This window comes from Pyxicephalus adspersus, chromosome 2, assembly GCF_032062135.1.
Source record: "Pyxicephalus adspersus chromosome 2, UCB_Pads_2.0, whole genome shotgun sequence".
Classification (NCBI taxonomy): Eukaryota; Metazoa; Chordata; class Amphibia; order Anura; family Pyxicephalidae; genus Pyxicephalus; species Pyxicephalus adspersus.
This window is the reverse complement of record NC_092859.1, coordinates 7473562-7498864: the sequence shown is the minus strand read 5'-3', so window position 1 is coordinate 7498864 and position 25303 is coordinate 7473562. Positions and strand designations below refer to the sequence as shown.

The following is a 25303-nucleotide window of genomic DNA, read 5'->3' as shown; positions in this document are numbered from 1 at the left end:
TTAAATTAAAGAATTACATTAGATTTAAAAAGAAATTACTTTCTAAAGATAAGTTATTAGCAGTTATTTTAATATAGCATGTATTGTGCTTTGGAGAAAAAACAATTACCATCATTTCAGGCTTTATTTTACATATTTTTTATAACTCTGTAAGAGGGGTGTCAAGGTATAACAGGAATCAAAGAGTACCTACTTGTCCACACCTTCTCCATAACTTCAAAGAAAAATCAAGCATGTGTTTTGAACCTCAATAAACAGTCTGGTCCAGTGGTTTTCGGTCCCATGGACCAGTAACACTGCCAACTCTGGACCCTGCATGCACGGCGAGCCAGGTGTCTCTCAAAGGGGGAGGAACCTGTCCCACAGTGATGCCATGATGCCATAACCCCGCCCACTCTCCCATCGCAGATCTGAGCCTGGGATGAGAGAGTGGGCGGTTGTGTCCAGACAAAACCCGCCCACTGCCCTGAGCCAGGGATTTTTACGGGTGACGTGGTCCGCGGCTCTGGCTGGTGCGGTCTGCCTGTGGGGTATTTCTCCTGACCCCACTCCAGGGGGGTGGGGAATCGGCCAGAGCCGTGGACCACCAAAATTTTCTCGTGGACCACCACTTGGGGACGGCTGGTCTGGTCTACGAAAGTGGGTCAGTATCATGTATAGGACACATGATGGCCTGATTCATTTAGGATACTATTCATGTCAAGAGAAGTTAGACTATCATGGGAAACCTGGTTGATCAAGCAAATCTGGAATGGATTTTGAAAAATCATTTGCAATTCTTTGGCAAATGTAATTAATTGCAATTGAACATTCACTAATAAAGAATTTTTCATATAAATTTTCTAGTAATTTTCTAGTAGTTGAATATGTTTTAGTTTGAGAATCTATACTCCAACCCTAATGGTTTCTGCTGTGGTCTTTGTGTTTAAAGTGAACATACAGAGATGGTACAATGAGGAGAAGGATGGTCTCATAACTCTTCTGCTGCTTCTTGAATGCCCAACTAGCTGGCTAAGGTGTGTAAAAATGGTTAACATGTTAACTTTTTCTTAGTTGGACAGAAATATAATTATAACAGAACTATGAGAAGCTGAAAACACAACCAGCATAGCTAGTCAGCTTCAGGTAAGATCTGAGAACATTTGGCCTGGGGGACAAATCTGGAATCCAGTTTAGGATTGAAAATATTTCCCAATTAATAGCAAATGATTTTTAGGAAATTTTGCTGGATCACCCCAGTTATCACCCCAATAGTTACTCTTCTCCAGCCTTGGGGAGCTTTAATAAATCAGACCTATTGTACTTTGCCATACATACATGTATGTAATAGAACAAGCATCAAAAAAAAATTGTTACTTTATCAAATTAAGAAGAGAAATGTTTTGGAAAAAAAGTTCAATTCAAAAAGTTTTATTTAAAAAGAACATACATATTCAGGTTCCAATGAACAAAACAAATTTCAAGTAACTTAAACCATTATTAAGAGTTGAACTTTACAAATGTATTTATTTTTTATTTAAAATAAAGGACAGGGTTACATTTGAAATACATATTTGTTATGGATACATGAAAAATGGATTATGTCAAATACAAAAAGTTAAACTGTAATTAAATCATTTTAAATTAAATAATTACATTAGGTTTAAATATAAACTCTTTTCTAAATATAATGTTAGCATTTGTTTTATCATAGCCTGTATTGTGGTTTGGAGACAAGACAATTATCATTATTTCACACTTAATTTTACATAAAGTTTTATTACTCTAAGAGGGGTCTCAAGGTATAACAGGGATCAAAGAGTACCTACTTCTCCACACCTTCTCCATAACTTCAAAGAAACATCAAACAGGTGTTTTGAACCTCAGTAAACAGTCTGGTCTACAGAAATGGGTCAGTATCATGTATTTGACACATTATGGGCCTGATTTAATTAAATTCCCCATGTCTAGAAAAGATAGACTATCATGGGGGAACCAGCAAAATGGATTAGATTTTGTAAAAATCATTTGCTGTTAGTTGGTAAATTATTTCAATATTGGACCAGATTCATTCTAGGTTTGCTAGGTCCCACAGTTTCTGCCATGATAGTCTATTTTCTCCAGTTTTTGGAGAACTTTACCAAACTATGCCCAGAATCCCAATATAGTGGAGTCACCATAAACACTAAGTATATGCAGATACATGAATTACAGTCTTTTGCAATTAAATATTTACTAGACATGTATGTTTAATATAAAGTTTCTAATAGTAGCTGCATATGTCTTTAGTTTTAAGATCCATACTGAAACCCAAATGGTTTCTGCTGTACTTTATGTGCTTACAGTGAACATACATAGAGGGTAGAATGAGGAGAAGGATGGCCTCATCACTCTTCTGCTGCTTCATTAATTGTCCAACCAACAGGGTAAGGAGTGAAAAATGGTTGAGATGTTAACTTTCTCTTACTAGGACAGAAATATAATCATATCGGAGCTATGATAAGCTGAAAACATGACCAGCATAGTTAGCCAGCTTCAGGCAAGAACTGGGAACATTTGGCCTGAGGGCAACTACAGCAAAAGCTACGTATACACGTCCAATGCTTCTCGTCCGATAATCTGGTCAGGGTGAATATCGGACGGGAATCTGGTATGTGTACAGCGCCCGTCATCCATCATCCGAACAACTGTCCTGGCGGTTCCACAGACGATAGACGAGGAACGATCGTAATGGAAGTGAAGGGGGAGAACCCACAGCAGGGTGCCGTTCCGTTGTTCTCCCCCTCCCCTCTCCATAGAGCAGAACGGTGCTGTATGTACAGCCCTCGTTCATGCATCAGTCAGTCCTTAATCGTGGGAAAGGATCTTGAAAGATCCTTTCCAACAACAAATTTAGTGTACCAAGCTATACTGACTCTCGCTTGGTTGGCTTTTCTTTGGGCTGCAGAAAGTAATTGGTGGACATTGTGGTAGATGTAAATAAAATACTAAGCTAATCAGAAAAAATGCCTCATATTTCACAGATTTTTATTCTTTCAAAATTGATTTCCTTTGCAGTCTTAATAAAAGAGATTTAAAAAAATGATCCTGACAAACTTCCCTCTATCTGGTGCCGGTCTGAACAGGGATCAGGTAACTGTTTAATACTCAAAAGTTGTCTGATTGTGCTCTTATCTAGGAATTGTCTCCACTCAACCCAACATATATAATGTGAAATGGTCCAGGGGGCAAATTCCCCCTTTTTCCATAGCCCAATCTTTCTCAGCGTCTTTGCCATGCCAGCAACCCATATAAGTATTTCCAATAAGTTGGGTTTTCAGACAGTGGTATTATTTTTTAAATCTTCTTCCAAGTTTCTGCTTGGATTGTCACATCATGCAGGTAATACCAAGCAGCCATATTTGTTAAATGTTAAATTTTCCTTTGCAGGATCAAAGCCAATCTGATGTGTGTGATCACACCTCACCTCATTGAAGAAACAAGTTGACAAATAAAGAAAATATCACAAGTGATAGGCCAACAGACTATAGGATTATATAAAATTAATTCTCAGCAGACATTAATGTGAATTCATGTACTTAGAGGGACCTAATGGCTTCCTGGTGGAAATCTTTTGATGTTTGTGTTCTTCGAAGATACTTATGTGGTCAATTAAATATTCCAATGTGGAAGCTTCCAGTAAGGGCTTTCCCGTTATAATCAACGTCTCACTTTGTTCATGCAGCACAAACAAAAAAGTGTCACTTAGATGATATGCAAACCCAAATACAAAAATGTATTGCAGCTTATCAATCCTTAGATGTGGAGGAAGCTTTAGTTTAATTTTTTTAGCTTAAGTGCAGAGAAGTTTCCATTGATCCTGCCTGAAACCTAGCACCCTTGTAACTTCCTGTGAGCTGAACCGAAATCCCAAAGTATTATCCATTTTCACCTATCTTCCATGAACTACAAAACACATCCATCTATATTGAAGAGAGATAATCTATGGTTTCAATCAAGGAGAACAGCCTAGGATGATAACACTGCTCTTCCACAGGTACAAAACTCTAAGTGAGCAATGCCATCCTAGGGGATGGGTGATATTGGCAGGATCAATAGACAAAAAAAGGCCATAAATGCCACTGCCAAACATTGATAGGCTACAACGTGTTGCATTTTGGTTTTGGCTTTAGGTATGAATTAGCCCCACACTCCCCATAAGCACTTATCTTGCCTACCCATTCAGCTGCTAGATACAAAATAAAAATCCCAGCATTTCAGGGTACAGGGGAACCTCATGCCTCTTCTACCAGGTGAGAATAACGGAGCTTTGCGATTGGCTCAGCCTAATCACATGGGAGGGGGAAATGATTCCATAGCCCTGTGTAAGCTCCTAAAAGAGCTTACATAGACCGTTTTTCTCTCCAGCAGTGTTCTGACTAAGCAGCACAAAATTGACGAGAAGAGGTTGGAGCTGGGGAGATTTGTGGGGAGATAAGTAGCTTATTTGCCTTGTATAGACAACTGAAAAGGTCATATTAAAGTATAGATGTTTTTTTAATTTTAAATAGAGTAGGGTTAGTTAGAACTAAATTAAAAGATTTCATCTCAATGTCACAACAGGTAGGATAGGAAATCTCCCAAAATATGGGCAAATTATCCCTTGAATGTGTTCCCACTGGACATTTTCCCTTTTTAGCCCACTAGCGTTCTAATTCTGTCCGTATTTTCATGCAAAGCGTTACATTGTTTTGCATGTAAATTTATTTTACATTGTAGGCATATGATTCGTAGGCATAACTCACCGAAATATGTCCAATATTTACTACATTTTATAATAAACTTTAATAAAAAAAATATTATGTTTATATATATAATATAAAGATTTGAATCCAATACAAAATTTTTCGAATTTCCCACCGCGCCTCCCACAAGAACTAATGCATGCACCAATGTCACCGTGAAACACCGAAGAACATCAGTGCAGTCGCTGGGAGAAGATCGAAGAAGGAGGACGCCGCCTGAGGACCTGGAGGGATGAGCAGCATGGCGGGGGACACTAAAGGAACAAGGTAAGTGGGGTTTTTTATTGTTTTTTAGCGACCCTAAGTGTGACTCTGGATTACCTTTTTGCAGGTAAAATCTACACCTGCACACTTGGGTATACCGCTAGGGGGGTTAATTCTTTTCCGATGACAGTAAATTTTTGGATTTTCCATTTCCAGACTTCCCCATTGTATGCTGCTTCCCCACCACCCTTCCCCTTTTGACCCAAAACAAAAATATTGTTTTCAGATACATTTTAATGATAAGCAAATTCAAAAGGATTCCCACTGCTTGCAACCTACATACAACCTTATACAACCACACACAACCACAACCTTATATAACAACATACAACCTTATAAATAGCCCTAAATATAAGAGGAAGAATGAACATGGAGTTTACTTGAATTGTAGTAGGTGAATTAGCCATTGGGCATTCATTGATCCTGTAAGCTTGGCCTTATGGCCTTGCCATACCATCATAAGGTAGGTGCCCAAATATACCCTGGGTAAAATTGTGGTGCCTTGTTGACTCGTCATTATGCCAAATGGTCATTGAGTACAATGATGTTACATTTTATCTTCATATCAATACAGATGCAAATACAACCAAAGAAGGACCAATCTATTTGGTGATCCAATTTTATGGTATATGAAGGAGTCAGCTGGCTCAGTTTTTTTTGCTCTATATAAAAAAAACAATATTTCCCAATTCTAATTTAAAAATAGCTTTAGATTTACATATAAAACTGTCTAACTAGGCTGTGTAAATTGCTCCTAATGAGCATACAAGACACAAGATCCTAGAATCTCAAGAATCAAGATACATATCCCTTCTAAATTCTGTCCATACCGAAGGGGTAAGAATAACATTAAGCAGCAAGCCAACCACATTCCGTTTGTTGACCAGGTTGCAGTAGTGATGCCCTTGGAACAATAGCAGCTGAAGGGCTATTAGCTCACATTCAAGCTCCAGCCTATCACGGGTGATGGGTGAATCTTTCTATTCACTAGAAGTATGCCTCAGAATTGCTCTTTGTCTACAGGAGGCAGAGCATTGACCTTGTACAAACTTAGTCTTGCAAACAGCAATGTGATTTTGTTGGAATTACCTAATAGGAAGTGGAGGTGCTTTACAGCCTCTAGTCATATTTTGGTAGCTCATTGCTCACTTCAAACATCCCTCTTTAAAGAGGAAGAGAAGAATCCATAATCTAAGTTTTCAATATAATGAAGAGTAAGTTTTCCAAAAGTTCCAGATAGATTAATTTTGTTGAGCACAGGGACCAATGGTTCAAATCTTGGTGTTTCTGCAAGCCATTGGTTGTACTCCCACGGTGAAGGTGCTTCAAGGGTAACTCATATATCTGGCCTTTAAGGACTTCTTCATGGGATTCCACAAGCTTCTTCTCTGGAGGAAGTGGAGGTGCTCTACAGTCTTTAGTCATAATTTGTTAGCTCACCGCCCACTTTAAACACCTCTCTGTTAGAACCTGGAAGTTAAGCTTTCAATATAATAAAGGGTCATAATTCCAGGAGTTCCAAGCTGACTAATTTTCTTATGCACAGGGTCCAATGGTTCAAATCCTGCTGTAAGTGCAAGCCATTGATTTTAGCCCCACTGTCTTTCTCCAAGGCAGTGAAGGTGTTTCAAGGGTATCCCAGATATCTGGGCTTTTAGGTCTTCACGGGAATCCGCAAGCATCTTTTCTGAAGGAAGTGGAGGTGCTCTACAGTCTCTAGTTATATTTTGGTAGCTCACCTCTTACTTCAAACTCCTCTCTGTTCAGAATACGGAAGTTAAGCCTTCGATATAATGAAGGGTCCAAATTCCGGAAGCTCCGAGTGGACTCGTACAGTTTGCTTAGAACAGGAGCCAATGGTTCAAGTCTTGCTGTATTTGCAAGCCATTGGTTGTATTCCCATTGTTTTCCTGCAAGGCGGTGAAGGTACTTCAATGGTATCCCAGATGTCTGCGCTTCAAAGACTTCTTCACGGGATTCCACAAGCATCTTCTCTGGAGGAGGCAGCTTGCATTTACCCTCAAGGACGGACAGAAAAAACTGAGCCTGGCAATGAAAGAATGGGAAAGGGACAACAATTTTACAAGCTCCAATGAAGCCCAAAGTAGGGTAGCGAGCATGAAAGAGGTGCTTGTAGAGTGGAAGGAGGTGACCCTGCTCCACATTTGTTCCAACAATATCTTCATCCTCCAACAAGTCCACTTTAGCACAGAGCAATTGCACATTTAGCTGAGGGTTTTCTTCATTATTTTCCTTATATTCCAGTTCTTCTTTACTGTCAGACAACAAGAATGGGTAGTTATATTTATAACCGGTACAGAAAATCAGAGTGTCTGCTATAATTTCTGTCCCATCTTCGCAAATCAGACTGGTGGATGTCGCCCGAACCAATGGAGGCACAAATGAGAGGTTCTCTGGTGGTTTCCACTGAAATGAAGGACCTCTGTGGCTCAGAGTGACATGCTTAGCATGTGAAGACAGCTCCAGGGCAATATCAAGTCCAGATGGCCCCGCACCAAGGAGGACAACCGAACGAGAAGAGAAGACCTCTGGGTAGCGGTAATAATGGCTGTGCAACACTTGACCTGGAAAAAAAAACTTAATTACAGACCTCTTAATGTATGGATGGTATGGACTGACCTTATGAATAGCTTTATTGCCCCTTATGCCCCTCATATCCCCATTTCTTTCACAGAGGGTTACAGGGACAGGAAGTGAAGAAACATCTCCTCAATTTGCCAAAATTCTAAATTTTAATTATTTTTTTCAAAATTCTAAGTCTTAATCTTTCTATCGAGCTTGGCTCCAACGAAGAGACACATTTCTGTCTCAATCAAATAATCAAAACATTCATCTGCTGCCTTGTTGTGTTTTGGATGTCAAACGTTAGAGCTTCTAACCAAATTGCCTGACCTTGTTTCTGCCCACCTGGGGATTCCTGTCCACCTTTCTATGTTTCAGCAGGAAGGTTGGGCCTCATTACCCAGAAACTCATGGCAGGGATAGTGAGGAACAATGGCCACAGGAGCAGAAGCAGGAACTCAGCACAGGCTTGGTGAGGCTCCTCTTAATGGGCACAGCAGATGTACAGAACCAGGAACTCTGCACAGGGTTTGGAGGAGCTCTTCATAATGGAACCAGCAATGCTAAAACCCCAGGAACGGTGGGAACCCCATAACAGGCCAAGTAGATGTAAGGAACCAGGAACTCAGTAAGAGGATGGCGGGTAAATGGGAACCCCCATAATGAGCACATGTGTTTTCATTAGAAAATTGCTTTATTACATCAATTACACCCTAAAATCATCTCACCTTGAAAGTCTTTCAGTCCTTCAATGTCTGGCACAAATGGATGGGAGTAGTGTCTATGGAATAAAAGAAGATAATGTGAAGAGAATGTAGAGTTACAGTTTTCATTAAAATCTTCCTGGGGAACAGTTAAAAACTGTCACTGCAACCTGTATCCCATTGGGGAGATTTTCCATCACTTCCTTTCCTGTAGAGCGGTGGTCCCCAACCTTTTGCAGCTCGCAGACCACTGAATCTATGGACTCGTGACTGAGTCCTGTGTCACTCAAATGCCAGGACCTGCCCACTCTCCCATCGCAGGTCTGAGCCAACCCACCCACTGCCCTGAGCCTGCGATCCATACGGGAGACATGGTCTGCGGCTCTGGCCAGTGCTCCCCCTCCAAGGGGGGTCTTTCTCCTGATCCCGCTAAGGGGTGCACCGGCCAGAGTGCTCTCGCAGGCCCACCTAACGGACGATCCAGGGGTTGGGGACCTGTGGACACAGAAGGAAGTGAGAAGAAATCTCTACAGCACAAGGAAATACCCCTCTTAGACAGTTGTCACTGGAACAGGTGTCACCAATGGACGATTCTGCTTTATCGCTGTTTCAGTGATGCTCAAAATTTGTGGATTCTCTATCACAGTGTTTTTCAACCGCTGTTCCGCGGCACACTAGTGTGCCTTGAGAGATCTTCGGGTGTACCATGGGAAACCACTAGATGGCAGCAGGTAGCTAATTTACGTGTCTGACTTTTTGGTGGTGTTCCGTGGGATTTTTCTAATTGTAAAATATGTGCCGCGACTAAGAAAGGTTGGGAAACACTGCTCTATCACATACTCAGGGACGAAGATCACGAAGACATACGGAGGGTAAATCTCCCAAGCGGGGACATGGACAGCAATAAAAATCTTGCAGATATAAAGCTGTTGGGGCGATTTGTCAGAATGAAAAGACTTTTTGGCTCTTTGAACACAAAAAGGGCATCAGGTGGGCATTTGGTACTTACCCCACACAGACCATGATGGCATCAAACCTTTCAGTAACAGGATCACCGCTGTCCTGAGTTTGGGATGTCACATCCCAGGAAACGTTTTCATCCCTTCCTTCTCCCAGTACCGGGGTCACTGACACCACCTGGGTATTAAACTGCAAGACATAAAAGATCCGAAGATTAGATTTTGTTTAAAATACCACACCCCCTGCCCTTGGTGGTGGTGGGTTCACTCACTGGGCCTGATTTCCTAAAGCTCTCCAAAGCTGAAGAGGATACATTTTCATCAGCTGGGTGATCCAGCAAACCTCGAATGGATCTGGTCCAGGATTCAAAACATTTCCTAGAAAATAGCAAAAAACTCCTTCGAGGTTTGCTAGATCACCCAGCTTGACTGATGAAAGTCTTTGCCTATTAGACCCATTGAGAGCTGTAATAAATCAGGCCCACCGTATCTATAAATGAGCAGCGTTGTCACCTTGGGTTGCTCTGTACTTGCTGAAAATGTTCTTTGAAAAAAGAAACTAATGCATCTAAGGACTGTTATTCGTTTCTCAGCTAACATACCCTTAAAAATTCAAAAACCTAATTGCCTGCCATTTATTTTGGTAAAGCACTGTGCCAAAATACATTTTCATACTTTTTCATTCTTAATTTAGTGATTGGGTCTGGATCTAATGTAATGCTATGTACACATGCCAGACATTAGGAACCAAAGATGAAAGGCTCTGCCCTTCTCGGCAGTCACTTGGCATTGTTCATCAATCTGCCATGGCAGCTTGATGCCGTTCATCAATACGCCATGGTGGATTTATGAACAATCAATCAGGAATGACCACTGTTCATTCCTATAGAGGGGAAGACAGTGGGGTGCCACTCATTCCTCCTCCCCCTCTCTCTCCATTAAACAGAATGGCGCTATTTGTACAGTGATTGTTGATTCATCTATCACTGGAAATATTAACGAAAGATCATTTCCAGCAACAATTCTCTGATATCCATCAGATGTTTGTACAATGATTTACACTTTGCCAAAGTCCTATTTGCTAATAGCAAAATTCTATTTGCTAATAGCATAGCAAATGCATAACTTAAGTGATAGATAGTTGGTGCTAGATAATTCTGACTTGGAATCAGGATTAGAACTATTCTCTGAATTTGAGCAATTCCGGTCTGAAATTAATAAATCTGTCATTGAAGGTATAGCGGGGCTATCTGACAGACCCTTGATCCCCTTCCTTTCCTTTGTTTTATATTTTCTTGCCCTTACTAGTTTTCCGTTCTCCATATCAGATATCTCATTCTCCATATTCATGGCCAAAGTATCCTTTCCCCATCGGTAGCGGGGTAGTTCTGGAGCCTGGCACAGAGGGTACCACAGCACCCCCCCTAGTGGTTATTGTGATCCTTTCCAGGACCTCCAATGCACACAACAAAGCATTTACTGTGAGTTCCAGGATATTGGATATTTTTACTTGCAGTCAGTGGCCAGTGTTCATTTCATATCCTACCCCGTGCCAATCTGGCCAAGCACTGTTACTTACAACCCACAGTACACAAATCCTTCAATTCTTGTGACACGTGGCTCTGTAAAGTTCAGCATTTTGTAGGTTCTTGTGGTCCACAGAAGATTCATACCCCCAGCCCAACTAGTGGAATAGCTCCAGACCTACAGGCTCCAATGGAATGTGGACTTAAATGGACCTCCAATGCAGAAGTTGGACCTAATATCCATCCTTCCTAGAAGGGGTCAGATTGGGGACATTGGAGCCCAACCAAGGAAGTGAGAAGGAAGGCCCTTTCCTGAAACAGTGGCATTTTCTGGCAGCCAAAGGCACAAAAAAATAATTTGGGGGCAAATAAATGGGCCCGCCAAAAGATTTTTCCCAGCCCACCTGTGGACAGGTCCATTCCTGGTTTTATATTTCAATATTTTTATTAAGATTTTAAAACAACAAAAAGGTAAACAACAAAAGTAAGACAGTCAAAAAACCAACGGGGTCCAAAATATGGGCGAATAACCCAGCAACCAACATAAGATTATGTATGCCATCTTCGCTATATGTAGAACCTGTTAACAAGCCCCACCTGGAGTGTTATCTAGGACATATTAAATTGTAGACATTAAAATTGGCATACCAAGCAAGGTCATAGGCATGGGTTGTAAACAAATAAGCATTGCCACATAACTTCTCATATCTGGACCATAATTCTAAACATATAACATATAACATATAAGGGTTAAGACACAAAAGGACAAAAGGGAAGGGACACTAGGAAACCAGAAAAGACACATCAGGAAAGGGGGGGGTAGAGGAAGTACTAGAGCAAAGTATTCAAATCCCACGTTCCATGAGAGGCTCCCCAAGATCAAGATTTATGGAGTATTAAAGGAGATCCACGGCTCCCAGATATCCTCAAATTTGTCTAGAGAATTCTTCAATGTGTGTGTAAGTCTATCATTCACCATGATCCAATTCAACTTGGATACTATGGGGTCCAAGGAAATCGTGCCATTCCTGGTTTTAAACCACTGTCACTAAGGGATCTATTTATAAATTATTCCCTCTTCAGTTTGGCAATAAAATTAGTTAAATTCCTATTCATTTCCCATTGTGACAGCTGTGCACTTTCAACAACTGGCCACTAGGTGGCAGAACAAATCATTGTTTTATTAGGAGACCTGTAGAAAAATACAACCATAGAATTCACCACCAGGGAATTTCGGAGAATTTGGCTGGGGAAATAATTTATAAATAGAGCCCTAAATGTCCCTGTTACAAGAATTTCCATCATCTTGTGTTCTGTGACACTTTTAATATTTTGCAATTCCTATAACTTTCTTTCTCATAATAAGGGTACAAGCAAAGAGAAGAAACCTTGCTATATTAGATAAACCTATGGCTATACCTCTCCAATCTGTCTGAAATGTTTTGGCTGTAGACTCCTATTAATAAAGACATATCAGAACACTGTATTTTTAAGAGCATGGATGTTCTTAGGTATTTATGTTAGAGCAGAATTCCAAAACAAAAACAACAAAATAAAAATGAAAAGCCCACTGAAAGTTAAAAAATAATGTAAATTATACTCCAATAGTTATAGTTAATACAGAGATTTCCCTTGCAGTACTGCGTTTTTACCACTAGATGTCCTCAGTCTGATAGACAGCATCAGAGAGCAGTTATCATTAACCCTACTTTAGACTGTTCTGGACACGCCCCAACCAGTGAATGGACAGTAAAAGATGAAGCAGCACAGTAAAAAGCCAATCTCAATGTCACAATGCTTTCTCTTACAATCAGTATGCTTTATGACAACACATATACAATAAACCGATTAATAAACCGACTCTTCGTCCATACTTTTTTTTGTAGGGCTGGGAAAATATCTCTTACATTTCACCCCTTCTCACCTTGATGTGGGGTTGGATAGAGAACCTGTCTGTATATTCCTCCAAGTATTTCAAGACTTCTGAGTGGTGAATAAAGGATGGCAGAGATTGGTCAAAGGCAAAATCAGGGAACTCCATGATCTCTTTAGGGAGATTGGTTCTGCAAGCGAAAAGAGATTGATTAGACATATTAACGATCCATCATAGAATTTACTCAGTGGAAGGGATTTATCTAGATTATAGAGGAAATGAAAAAAAGCCTGAAAAAATAAAACCATTGCAGCCACCCCATCAAATGACTTTGCAATCTGCAATATGTAATATATAACATTAAGGTATGTATTTATAAATGATTCGTCTGTCAATTCCTTTTAAATTAATCTACATTATTTGTTTTATACCGGCCATCGATAATCCGGTTCCTTCAGTTTCCCTGCATGAATTTCGGATCGCATTTTCAATACAGGGGCTGTAGTACACTATTTGGCCATTTATGTTTTGATGGCGCTGTTCTGCAGAAACAGCTCTTAGGTCTTGCTTGCTACACTAAATACACATTGACTTCCCTGCTGCCTGCTCCCTGGAACTGAGCCAGATGTCCCTGGGTGCTGCGAGAGGAAGATTGTGTGTGGAGGTAGGTATAACTTTTAAAAAATCCACGATTTTCTCAGGGCCGGAGGTTGCCGGTTTTTTGAATGTCAAAATATATAATTTGCAATTGTGACATATTTGCACCTTGACAATTGGCCACTAGATGGCAGAATGAGTCATTGTTTTAATAGACACTAAAACAAAGTGTGGAGAGATGTGATACCTAAATTTTGGAGGAATAATCTATAAATGCACCCATAAATGTTTTTTCTGAGCAAAGAATCCTAAGAAAATATACCCCAAAAACAACCCACAACCAGTTCCCGATGAAGTAGGGAACACAATACTCCAGCAACCCTTAATGAAACTTTAAAATAATTAGAATTTATTATAATGAGAAGGGAAGAGAGTCAAGCGCAAAAACAGTGGTAATGTTCTGGGAAAGTCCAGCTGTACCTGTAAATTTTTTAAAAAAAGTCTGCAAGAAAGTGCCATGGGGATGCATTGAGGTATAAAATGCTGTAGCTACTCAAGTCCCACTAGTACTCCCCCTGGTGGTGACCTTGCGCAATAACCATGTACGGAAGGTTAAGGTTTTACAACAAACCTACAATGAGCAGAGTTCCATTCTCGCTCCCTGTTTCTATTCTCTACAACCATCCCTCTATTTCATTTTACATCAGCAGTTACCCACACAATATACCTCCTACAACTTCCCTGCAAAACACACAAAGAGCATCAATCAAAAGAACAAAAACATAAACCAGAGAACTGAAAATATTATTCACAACTACATAAAAGTCCTCCGAGCTGTACTGCACATGCTGTGCTATTTGTGTAGTTGTGATGTGCATTTCCTGAGTTAGCTGCAGCTTTACAGGGATTTTAATCCTATGAAAATTTCAATCAAGTAAGTTTGTCTCAACTAATACTAGGATGTCATATCTCTGCTGCAGTCAGGAGGAAGCATTTTCACAGTCACCCCACCTTTATACATGTCACAAGGTGTGAGGCTGCAGTAGTGGTTGATTTGTGTCAGGCATTTGTGAGCACAGCTGAAAATAGCACAGGCACCAGGATTTATATGACTGTATGATTTCTGAGCCAGCATCTTAGTCTAGGAAGAAGAGGCTGACCCTGGGTGATGCCTAAACAAAGATGGCACCGTTCTTCTGAAGAGATGAAGACATTGTCAGGGGAGAAGGGGTTCACTGACACATGACAGAGCCTGCATGCATGTAAAATGAGAAAATATATCTAATGCTAAGAAATTGTAGTTCAATTCAATACCATGTGGTCGAAATAACACAAACTGCAATTCAAGGTTCATCTAAATTGCAATTAAGTCTGCACCATCAAACTTTTCCAGTTAATTGCAAAGCCCCTAAACATGGCATTGCTGCCAACCCTGCAGAAAACATTCAGAGGAGCCTGTAGGATTATGATCCAAAAGAAACAACACTTAAAAAAATTGTATAAACCTGTACATCAATGTTAAAGTCATACTGGGAATACATTGCCTGAAAAGTGCCTGTCATTCTCTCATTTATCAACTAGGCTGCGCTGTGTTTTGTTTTTTTACAGCATTCTAGCTCGCAATGTTACAATCCTTGACATAGCAAGAAAGTATTCATCATAGAAAAACACAGCACCATCTAGTGGATGAATTGGAGAATTACAAGCGAATTTGCAACCTATGTATTTTTAACATAACTTGAAGTTTGATTTATAGAAAAAAAAAACATTTTCTCCACATTTATTTCTTTTGGAGCACCATCTACTCCGGCTATTTTTTGTGATAATATTTTGTTCCAGGTGATTACTTTGAAATCTGTTGTTATATGTAAATAGACTGGATTAGATGAATTGTATTTTGGCCTGCTTATCCCCATAGCCACTTTAAACTTTATCACCAAGTTTTGTGACCAAGGTAAAAAAAAAAAAATAAGACATAGCGGTGCTGTATCATTTCAAATGGCCTAACTGAGAATGAACATGTAGTATACAGTATAGAACAGTATGGTGGCACCTGGAGAACTTACTTCAAGTCTCTGTACATGCTGGAGTGGGTGTGTGTACTAGGGTCCAACTCCCCTGTATACACCCAGGTTCCCCCCACTTGTCCAGTCCTCTCAAACACAATGGGAGGTTCAAAGGTTATAGGTCGGGAGAGGATGTGATGGGCACTACAGAGTCCAGCTGCTCCGGCACCAATCACCGCCACCCGTAACTTGCCAGATGCCATAGTGTGTTGTTTGTGCTGTTGAGAAAACAAAAACTGAAGTTAGTTTATGAGGACCAATAAGGAAGGAGATTTTAAAAAACTCAAGATAGCATTCAATATGTGTGAAAAAGTAAGTGCACCCCATAGAAATTGTTGTCTTTATCAACCTATTGTAATAGGCAAAAATGAGACCTTTAAAGTTGACCTAAACCTGCAATACTGACCTGTCCTCATTCCATTGGAGGGCATCTTCTTCTCTTGGTGGAGAGGATCTTCGGCCATCTTGGTCCTGCCGGGATGATGTATTCCGCTCACAGTCCATTCACTAAGACTGGGTGGTCCAGCAAGTTCAGCCCAAGAGCTGATCGTTTGAAGAAGACTCCCAAACCCTCGAAATTATACTGCCGGATCTGGAGGTAGCTCTTGGAATGGCTCTTAACCCTTACACTTATGTTTGTAAATTTAGATTACTTGAACCCTTCCTATACATAGAAAGTTATTCATTGACCTACCACTGCCCCTGAGGAAGCCCACAATGGCGAAATGCGTAGGGTACTACGATTGATACGAACGATACTTACTAAACCATGTTATGGTGATGTATATGCGCTTATTGTTAGTTAAACTTTGTATAGTGGCTTAGAAGGCCATAACAAACTCTTGTATGTATCACAAGAAACTATTGTGACAAGTAAAAGTTTAAAAAAATTTTTCTGTATTATTGTGTAAAATTTGTATCACCAAATACAATTCTAATATTTTTGCTGAAAACTCATCTTTTCTGTTCTTTATTATAAACATGTAGCTCTTGGAATGGTCAGTGTCGATCTACATCAATCAGGAAAAACTTGCACCGATTTAACCTGGATGGGAGATGTGCGCAGAAAAAGCCCTTGCTGTCCAAAATGAACATCAGAGTATTGTTATATATTGCCATAAAAATATGGGGAAGACCTCGTAGAGAAATGTGGTGTTTAATAGAGTTGTTTGGCCACCGTAGATATGTTTGGCTCAAAAAGAAAACTATATTTCAGAAGAAGAATCTCATACCAACTGTGAAGCGAGGCGGTGGAAGGTTATTTGTGGTTAATAGCTAGTAGTTTTATCTTACAATAAAGCATATTTGTTGAGAATGTGAAGCCATGTGATCTTTAAACATGATATTGGTCTGAAGCACATCAGCATATCTATCCACTCAAAAAAAAGAAACGGAGGATTATAGACTGGACTGGCCTAGCCAAAGTCCTGATTTGAATCCCACTGAAATGCTGTGGAGTGATAATAAACGTGTTATTTATGAAAGCAAACCCACAAACATGTTACAATAGATGAAATTGTGAAAGACAGAGCAGTCAGATGTCACAAGATGATGTCAGGGAGTGACAGACCCTCTACAAGAGGTAATTTCTTCTGAAGGGAGATCTGCTTCTGAGGACAGGGGTGCACGTATTTTGCTTATCTTGTGTTCTGTTTTTACTGGCAGCAGGGAATCCTGGCCAGGAGGGGTCAACTAGAAATTAAGGGGCCTCCCAGCAAAATTTTGGATGGGCCCCAGGCTATGACCTATGAGGGTTTGTCCGGACTTCCTAGAGGTTACCGGTGTTTCTCACTTGCAAAGTATTCCAGGGTACTGTCCTTGCATTTTCTTATCCCTACCTCCTCCATTGCCCAATCTCAACAGAGGAGGAGGCAGAGAAGCAGCCCCCGTCCTTACCTGCTGGCTCCCCGTCTGTGGGGGTCGCAAGGTAGTTTTAACATCCTTAAACACTTACAACGTATTTCACTTGTCAGTTTTGTCTGTTCTCCATGTCATCTAACTGGGTGTTGCAGCCTCGTGGACCAATGTGGTACGGACTGATGAATCAAAGATAAAGTTGTTTGGCCACAGTAGACTTGTTTGGCTCACAAAGATAACTGTGTTTCAGAAGAAACTCATACCAACTGTGAAGCAAGGTGGTGAAACGCTTGTTAAAGGGTAATAGTAATTACTTCTCGATTAGGATAAAGTGTGTTTGATAAGATGCCACCTCACATTTTCTCTTCCCTACCTTCGCCTGTACTCATTCTAAACAGCAAAGAAGGAAGAAGCAGCCCCCTGGCCCCACCTGCTGGCTCCCTGTGGTTGTGGGGGTTGCAGGGTCATTGTTACATCCTTATACACTTACACAGTAATCCTTTTGCCGGTGTTGTCAGCATGTCGTGTCAGCTACACTGCCTATGTAACGGACAGCCCAACACACAGCAGGCTGACAACGCTGATATTAATTTCAAGACAGTGGGTTAGAGTTGTCACCCTGCAACAGGAAGTGCTGTTACTGGCAGAATCTCAAGATAAGACACAGATTTGCTTAAGAAAACTGTATACAGTGAGATGTCCTATTAATCATACTGAAAAATAGATTTTTGGTTTTACATACATGTGTGAACACAGCTGATCCCAGATACTCACCGATTCCAGGTTACTTTGCTGCTCTCACAATGTTCCTCCTCGTTGTCACAGGACAGGAGGTGAATAATGAACTTTGAGCCTCCCAGGTGACTGATCTACCGATTTCTCTGTTAATGGCAGAATTTGGCACTGAACGTGCAGCAACCCAATACCAAGGGTCACACCCTGATCTGGGGCATAAGCTGCATCTAAAGTCAAGAATTTCTCCTCCGCAGATACAATACAGTAAATCACCACAGTCACCCCAGGATAGGAAGTGTATTGCTGGCAGGATCACCATTTGGACGTAAAAGGGCAAGGGGAGTATGCTGATGCAGTCACCACATTCTAAACACTTAAATTCCATTTTTGCTTTTTATCTTATGTGCCCTTTTTTTGTCATGTGACCATTATCACCGGGAGAGAAAGTAAAGGTATAGTAACTCCATAATTTTTATCAATGGAAAAGGAGGTTAAAGGAAATTTTTCGATGGGCGCGCCTGTTCTATGAGGAATTTCCCCTGCATTGGAGACCCTGCAGCATGCTCAGTCAAGAACTCAACACCAACCTGCTGATTGGCCATAGAAGGAGCAGCAGAACACCTAGGAGTCATCATTTTTGCTTTGGATCTCCCTTATATGTCAGCATGGAACATGTGTATGCAGCTGCATCTGATTGGCTTTTGATTGCTGCCCCGCCTTCTAGGTTCGGATAGTAAGGTGTAAATGCTCAATTGTCCTAGGGGAGTTTTAAAATCGGGGAATACTTAACCTTCTGCTCTCTCTTTCAGAATCTTTCACCCTATTATTATATGGAGGTCAACTGGGTGTAGGGGGGTAAAAGAGAGGAGGTAAAAACTACTCATTTTTCTCTCACCCCCTCAGGTGAAGGACCAGTGAAAAAGAGCGACTTTATGGGACATGTACAATGGTAGGCAGTAGGAAGGTAAGTGGACCTTCTGCCTCCCCACCTAGGACTAAGGTAAGTATTCTTCCGCATAAAACTCCTCCATGAAAAGAGCATTAAATCTAGCTTTATGTGGAGGTCGACAGACCACTGAGCTGTGTGCCCACCTCTGCAAATCCCAAGAACCTCCCCAGCGGTACTGATCTCCTCCGAAGGCACATGTTAATGCAGCAGAACCTGATTGGGTTCTAAAGTTTTATAAAAGAAGAGTACTTAACCTTCTGCTCACTTCTTCAATAATTGGTGTTCTCCACCTACTCCTCAATTGGATGGGCCCTTGGTGTTCTCATATACAGCTTAAGACCGCTGGTTCAGCATTGTACATGATGTTGGTGAGGGGGAGGTCGTAGGACCGGTGAAGAGGAGTGACTTTATGGAACCCGTCCTCTGGTAGGCAGGAAGAAAGTAAGAGGACATTCTGCCTCCCCACCTAGGACTAAGGTAAGTATTCTTCTGCATAAAAACCTAGCTGTATGTGGAGGTTGACTTTGGGTGTAAGGTGGGGTACAAAAGAGGCGGCAAAAACTACTAATTTTTCACTTGCGCCTTCAATACACTGAGCTGTGTCCCAACCTCCTTCCGAATCCCAAGCACCTCCCCAGAGGTACTGATCTCCTTCAAAGGTTGTGCCCTCCCCCCACACCAATGGCACAAGCCCAATATCTAGTACCAGGCTGCGTGAACCTGAAATCTAATATTGCCCTCATGGTGGAAATACATTTGCAATCAGACAGGGCTTTGTTGTAGGAAGGCACATGCTTACCTGTCTGATCACTCCCTTACCTGTCAAAATTTGCACATTAGCATGTAGTTGGTTGCTGGCATACCCGGCACTTCCCGCCGGTGCTGGAACTAAAGGAACTCTACACCTGTGCAGGAGTTACGTCATTAGGACCGCACTAATCAATATGGTTGAAGATCTAAACAAAGAAGAGAAGGAAGAAGATGGTGGCAATGGAACGGGACAGCTCAATTTCACAGGGTTTAGTTGCGCTGTCAATGGGATATTGCTCCTGATCTTTGGTACATTCGGTTAAAGTCTGTAGTATGGTAGTGCATAGGCAACCTGAAAAGACGAATTCTTCCAATAGGGTCACAAATCAAACAGAAATTGTAACTACCCAATATTATCCAAAAGAAAAAAAAATGGCCTGGGCTTAAGAGTTAGAAAATTACAATTTTACCAAAATATTCTGCATGTGCAGCATCTGTCTAGACCAGGGGTGTCAAACTCAAATACACAGAGGGCCAAAATTAAAAACTTAGACAAAGTCGCGGGCCAAACTTGAAACTGAAATAGCAACGCTACTACAATTCCCTGCGTCAAGAAAACAGTCCATTGCGTGGCTTAATGTTATGAGTGGCTGGAATGCCTCTTCACTGAAATAGCACCACTACTACAATTCCCTGCGTCAATAAAACAGTCCAATGCAGGGCCACGCATAGGCAGAGTGGCCCCTGGTCTATAGACGCGAGTCATGCCGGGAATTGTAGTAGCAGCGCTATTTAAATGCAGCAGTGGGCCAGCTGCAATTCATATTTAGGGTTCCTTTGGGGACCATAAAAGAAGGACGTTGTGGGCCAGATTTGGCCCGAGGGCCAGAGTTTGACACCCCTGATCTAGATGGATAAAATTGAACATATTTTGGTAAATTGTACATTGAACTGTCTTATCTTTGGTTGACGTACACAGGAGCTAATATTAGTCACTGGTTGAGGACTGCAGGCTTCTGAGTGCTGATATTATCACAGGACCCCCCATCACATCCATGGCAATCACCGAGGACAATCTACGGCCATATATACGTAGAGTGAATTATGGGTGTGCAATGCTACGGTCAGGAACCAAACTTCCAATCAACACAACATTGCCATATATATTACAAAGCATGGTTTAATCCTTGTTTTAGGTAGTTGAGGAGCCATGCCAGTCATCATTCTTTTTTTACCATTTTGGCCAATTATGGTTCTATATGAATGAAGCCAATACAAGGGTGAGGGATCAAAGTATAGGCAGCATACTGCATCGGCAGTTTATTTTAAAGTGGACCTGTCACTCAATCCCAAGTCAATGCTTTCATGTAAAGAAATATGAAAGGGTCTCTTAATACTCCACCTCATTTGGTATCACCTTTTATCTTTCCTGTATTTTCCTTGCCGCCCATTCCCCTCCACGCCCAGAACTTTTAGTAAAGATCCCAGCATGTAACTTTATTGTTGGCCCTTGTCAGAGCTTACACCGGACTAATGACTCCACCCCCAAGATGCCAGGCCTTGTGAAGAGTCACATGATCACACATACGTGGAAGTACAGTGTGATCCACAGGGCTCTTCCTGGTATGTCGGACATCGGGGGTGCTGGGAAGTCAATTGTCTACCTCAGGGGTTTGAAACTCAAATACACAGAGGGCCAAAATAAAAAACTTAAGCCAAGTAGTGGGCCAAACTTGAAATTTATTGAAAAATTGCTTCACATTCAATCTAGAAAAAGCCTATAATATTTTTTTAATATTTATTTAAGAACAAATTGTATGCCTCTTTCTCTGTTTGTAGCCTTCTGAGTTAAATTTCAATGGGGTTACTGTGCCAAGGAACATATTTAGATCAATACATTGCATATTACTGCATTCCCATGTGTTCTTGTTTCTTCTTATTGAGAATAATTGTTTTAATTTTCCAGAGAATGCAATGTAAAACCAAATGAATTGCTGCATGCAACAGCTCTATGATTTCAACATTTAAAATAATCAGTAATAATTTGCAATGAGCTTACCTATTAGTATAAACTCCAATGCGGGGCCACGTATGGGCAGAGAGCTCTTCTAGTGACGCGAGTGATGCCGCTACTACAATTCCCAGCATTACTTGCGTCTATAGAACAGTCCAGTACAGAGCCACGCATAGGCCACTGGTCTATAGACGCGAGTGATGCCGGGAATTGTAGTAGTGGCATCACTCGCTGCAATCTATAGTAGAGGCGGGCCAGCTGTACTTTAAGAATTCTTTTGGGTGCGAAGAAAAGGATGTTCCGGGCCAGATTCCTCACACGGGCCAGATTTTGACACCCCTGGTCTACCTGAATGTTTCTCAACCAGTGTTCCTCCAGAGGGCGCTAGAGGTTCATTGAGGAAATATGCACCTCTCAGGTCAGTTTAGGGGACACCAATGATCTTTTTGGCTATCTGTAAGGGTGACATTCTTCCCAATTGTTGTAATACAAGAACCATTCTTCCCATTGACCACCATGCTAATATACTGTTAGACATCTAGAAGGGGTTCCCCAAGTTTCAATTGCCTCCTCAATGTTAAAAAAAGTTTGAGAAAGGCTGACCTACCTTGTCCAGTCTCTCCGGGACTTGTGAAGAAGAGAGCGGAGAACCACGGAGGTAAAGGTAAATACCTACAGACATTGGAATCAGGAGAACCTGTTACTTTGCCCAGAAGTATCTAGTTTGGGTTTATTATAAATGCAAGCTGGGACTCGTAATTCAGTCTTATTGCTGCATCAGCAGGATTGAACATATTAATTTTTTTTTCTTTTAAAAAAGTCCAAAAGTAATTTGGCAAAGAATGTCATGCAGGGGTGGGGAGCTTTCCTCCTAGATTGTAAGCTCTTCGGGGCAGGCTCCTCTCCTCCTCCTGTGTCACTGTCTGTATTCGTCTGTCATTTGCAACCCCTATTTATTGTACAGCGCTGTGTAATATGTCGGCGTTATATAAATCCTGTTTATTATTATTAATAATAATAATAATAATAATAATAATTCATAGGATATCTCCTAGATTGTAAGCTCCTCTGGGCAGGGTCCTCTCCTGCTCCTGTGTCACGGTCTGTATTCGTCTGTCATTTGCAACCCCTATTTAATGTACAGCGCTGCGTAATATGTTGGCGCTATATAAATCTTGTTTAATATTATTATTATTATTATTATTATTATTAATAATAATAATAATAATATTAATAGATCATAGGATGTCTCATAGATTGTAAGCTCTACGGGGCAGGGTCCTCTCCTCCTCCTGTGTATCTGTCTGTCATTTGCAACCCCTATTTATTGTACAGCGCTGCGTAATATGTGGGCGCTATATAAATCCTGTTTTATTATTATTAATTCATAGTAGATCTCCATTGAGAAGAGCCAGGAGATGTATCAAGTTAATAAAAAGTAATAAGTTTTGGTGGGAAAATAATTAATTCAAATTACATAATAAAAATGAAAAGGATTTAAAGATAAATCGTATATGTATGGACCACAGGATGTGATCAGAAAATTACATATGCACAGTTACAAAAACTTCCCCAGCTCAATGAATTGACTCTTCCAATATATTCTACAAAATATTATATACAATGTAACTTTTTTACACCCCTTTGGAAGAGAAACAAAGTTTCCAAAGCAGAACTCACCTGGAAATCGTCCTGATGATCTCTGGACTGGAAGGAGCACAAATCTGCACAGCTCTGACAACTTCACATCTGGCAATGACTTTTGCACACAAGTGTCACAGGCTTCCAATTGGCTGCTGGAGTTAAAGGAAGTCAGCTGATATGTTGCAAGGCATCCTGGGAAATGTAGTCCAGAGGGGAGGGTGAGCTTGCAGGACATGAGACTTAAAGGAACTCTAAGCAGTCCAATCTAATTGCACAAACTTCTATAGAGTAAATTATATTTTTCCAGTTATTTGCAAAGCCACTCAACATGGTATTTTCACTGGAAATTGCTGGGTGGGGGATTGCTGGAATTCCTTTCTGTATCTGGAAGAATTGCGTCCATGGTGGAAGTGTCCAGTATGCTGATCGCATGATGATCTTGCAGAAAAAAAAATGTATGACCGCTGTCACATGACTTGATCACAGAATGCTGTGTCATGCCTGGCAGCACCCAGATCTGTTGGGCAGCTGTGAGGAATTTAACAAATTTTATTTTGGGCTGTTACCTGCTTCTGTTCTGTATATCCTGGGAAATTCCTGAGAAATCACATGATCCACATCTTTCTTTCCTCAAGTTTTTCAGACTTTTAATAAACGAGCCAATTACAGGAGCAAGGGAATACTGAGATAACTGGTGCTTCCCATCTGCAGAAATATTTTATATATCATATTGCTGCAGGACCCAAAAAACCCCACCAATGAACAGCCAACGGGAAACTCTGGTGCATCACATGACCCACCATAAAGCCTCTTCTGCATGGGACTACCAGTGATCCAATGCTTGGGTGGTCTGGTTGCCACCCCTCTTGATGACATCATCACATTGCTGCAGTCATTGGACTTGAGAGGACCCCACGAATGATCAGCCAATGGGAAATGCCCACATCACTAAGGCAGGGCCCCCCTGTAGTAAAGACTCCGGAACTGGTGCATTTCATGACCCTCTGTAGGGCATCCCATTATCCAATGATGGACCAGGCTGGCTACCACCCCTCTTGGTGACATCAACAGAATGGTGTAGTAATCACGACCCAAGAGGAACCCACAAATGAACAGCCAACGAGAAGTGCCCATATTACCCAGACAGGACCCTCCTCCTCTGTAATACCGAATTTGGGGCTGGTGCATCACATGACCCTCTATAAGGCCTCTTCTACGAGACTACCAGTGATCCAGTGCTGGACTGGTTGCCAACCCTTTTGGTGACAACATGACATTGCTGGCGTAATCAGGACACAAGAGAACACCACCTATGGACAGCCAATGGGAAGTGCCCACGTCACCAGGACTGGGCCCTCCTCCTTTGTAGCGAAGACTCTGGAACTGATGCATCACATGACCCACCATAAAGCCTCTTCTGCGCGAGACTACCAGTGATCCAGCACTGGGATGGGTGGGTTGCCACCCCTCTTAATATTATCATTACATCGCTGCAGTCATTGGACCACCAAAGAACAGCCAATGGGAAGTACCAACATCACACAGGCAGAACTTTCCTGCTCTGTAGTGAAGACTTAGGTGCGAATGGATCACATGACCCTCTATTGCGCCTCTGCTGCACAGGACAACCAGTGATTCAGCACTGGGGTGGTCTGGTTGCCACCCCTTTTAGTGACATCATCACACTGCTGCAGTCATTGGACTGCAGAGGACCCTACCAATGATCAGCCAATGGGAAATGCTAACATTGGCCATGCAGGACACTTCTTAGTAAAGACTCGGGAGCGGGTGCATCACATGACCCTCCATAGGTTCTCTTCTTCTTGGATTCAGTTATTAGTTACTTTTAGCTTCATTTTCCTATTTTTTTTTAGGTAATTAGAAATATTAGAGAAGGACTTATTGGGGGTGTCAGGTTGGGGTTCCACTTTTTTATTCTTTTTACCAAGGTTGTACAAAATCACCATAACATCATATTACAACATGACTTGTGCAGCAATTATGTGAGAAATGTGTTTA

The 25303-nt window shown here is 41.3% G+C and overlaps 1 protein-coding gene across 2 annotated transcripts; it reads right to left on the bottom strand.

Moving 5' to 3' along the window:
* Window positions 1-1394: 1394 nt before the first annotated feature.
* On the bottom strand, window positions 1395-23382 carry LOC140322778 (uncharacterized). 2 transcript variants are annotated; one of them, XM_072399377.1, is made up of 6 exons: window positions 23321-23382; window positions 15336-15553; window positions 12724-12862; window positions 9324-9463; window positions 8339-8391; window positions 1395-7612 (listed from the first exon to the last, which is right to left on the bottom strand). In XM_072399377.1, exons 2-6 carry the CDS (start codon window positions 15536-15538, stop codon window positions 6744-6746), a joined length of 1404 nt encoding a protein of 467 aa, XP_072255478.1. In that variant the 5' UTR covers window positions 15539-15553; window positions 23321-23382; the 3' UTR covers window positions 1395-6743. The 2 variants fall into 2 exon arrangements, with proteins under 2 accessions (XP_072255478.1, XP_072255479.1); XM_072399378.1 differs by lacking the exon at window positions 23321-23382 and adding an exon at window positions 19696-20179.
* Window positions 23383-25303: the final 1921 nt, after the last annotated feature.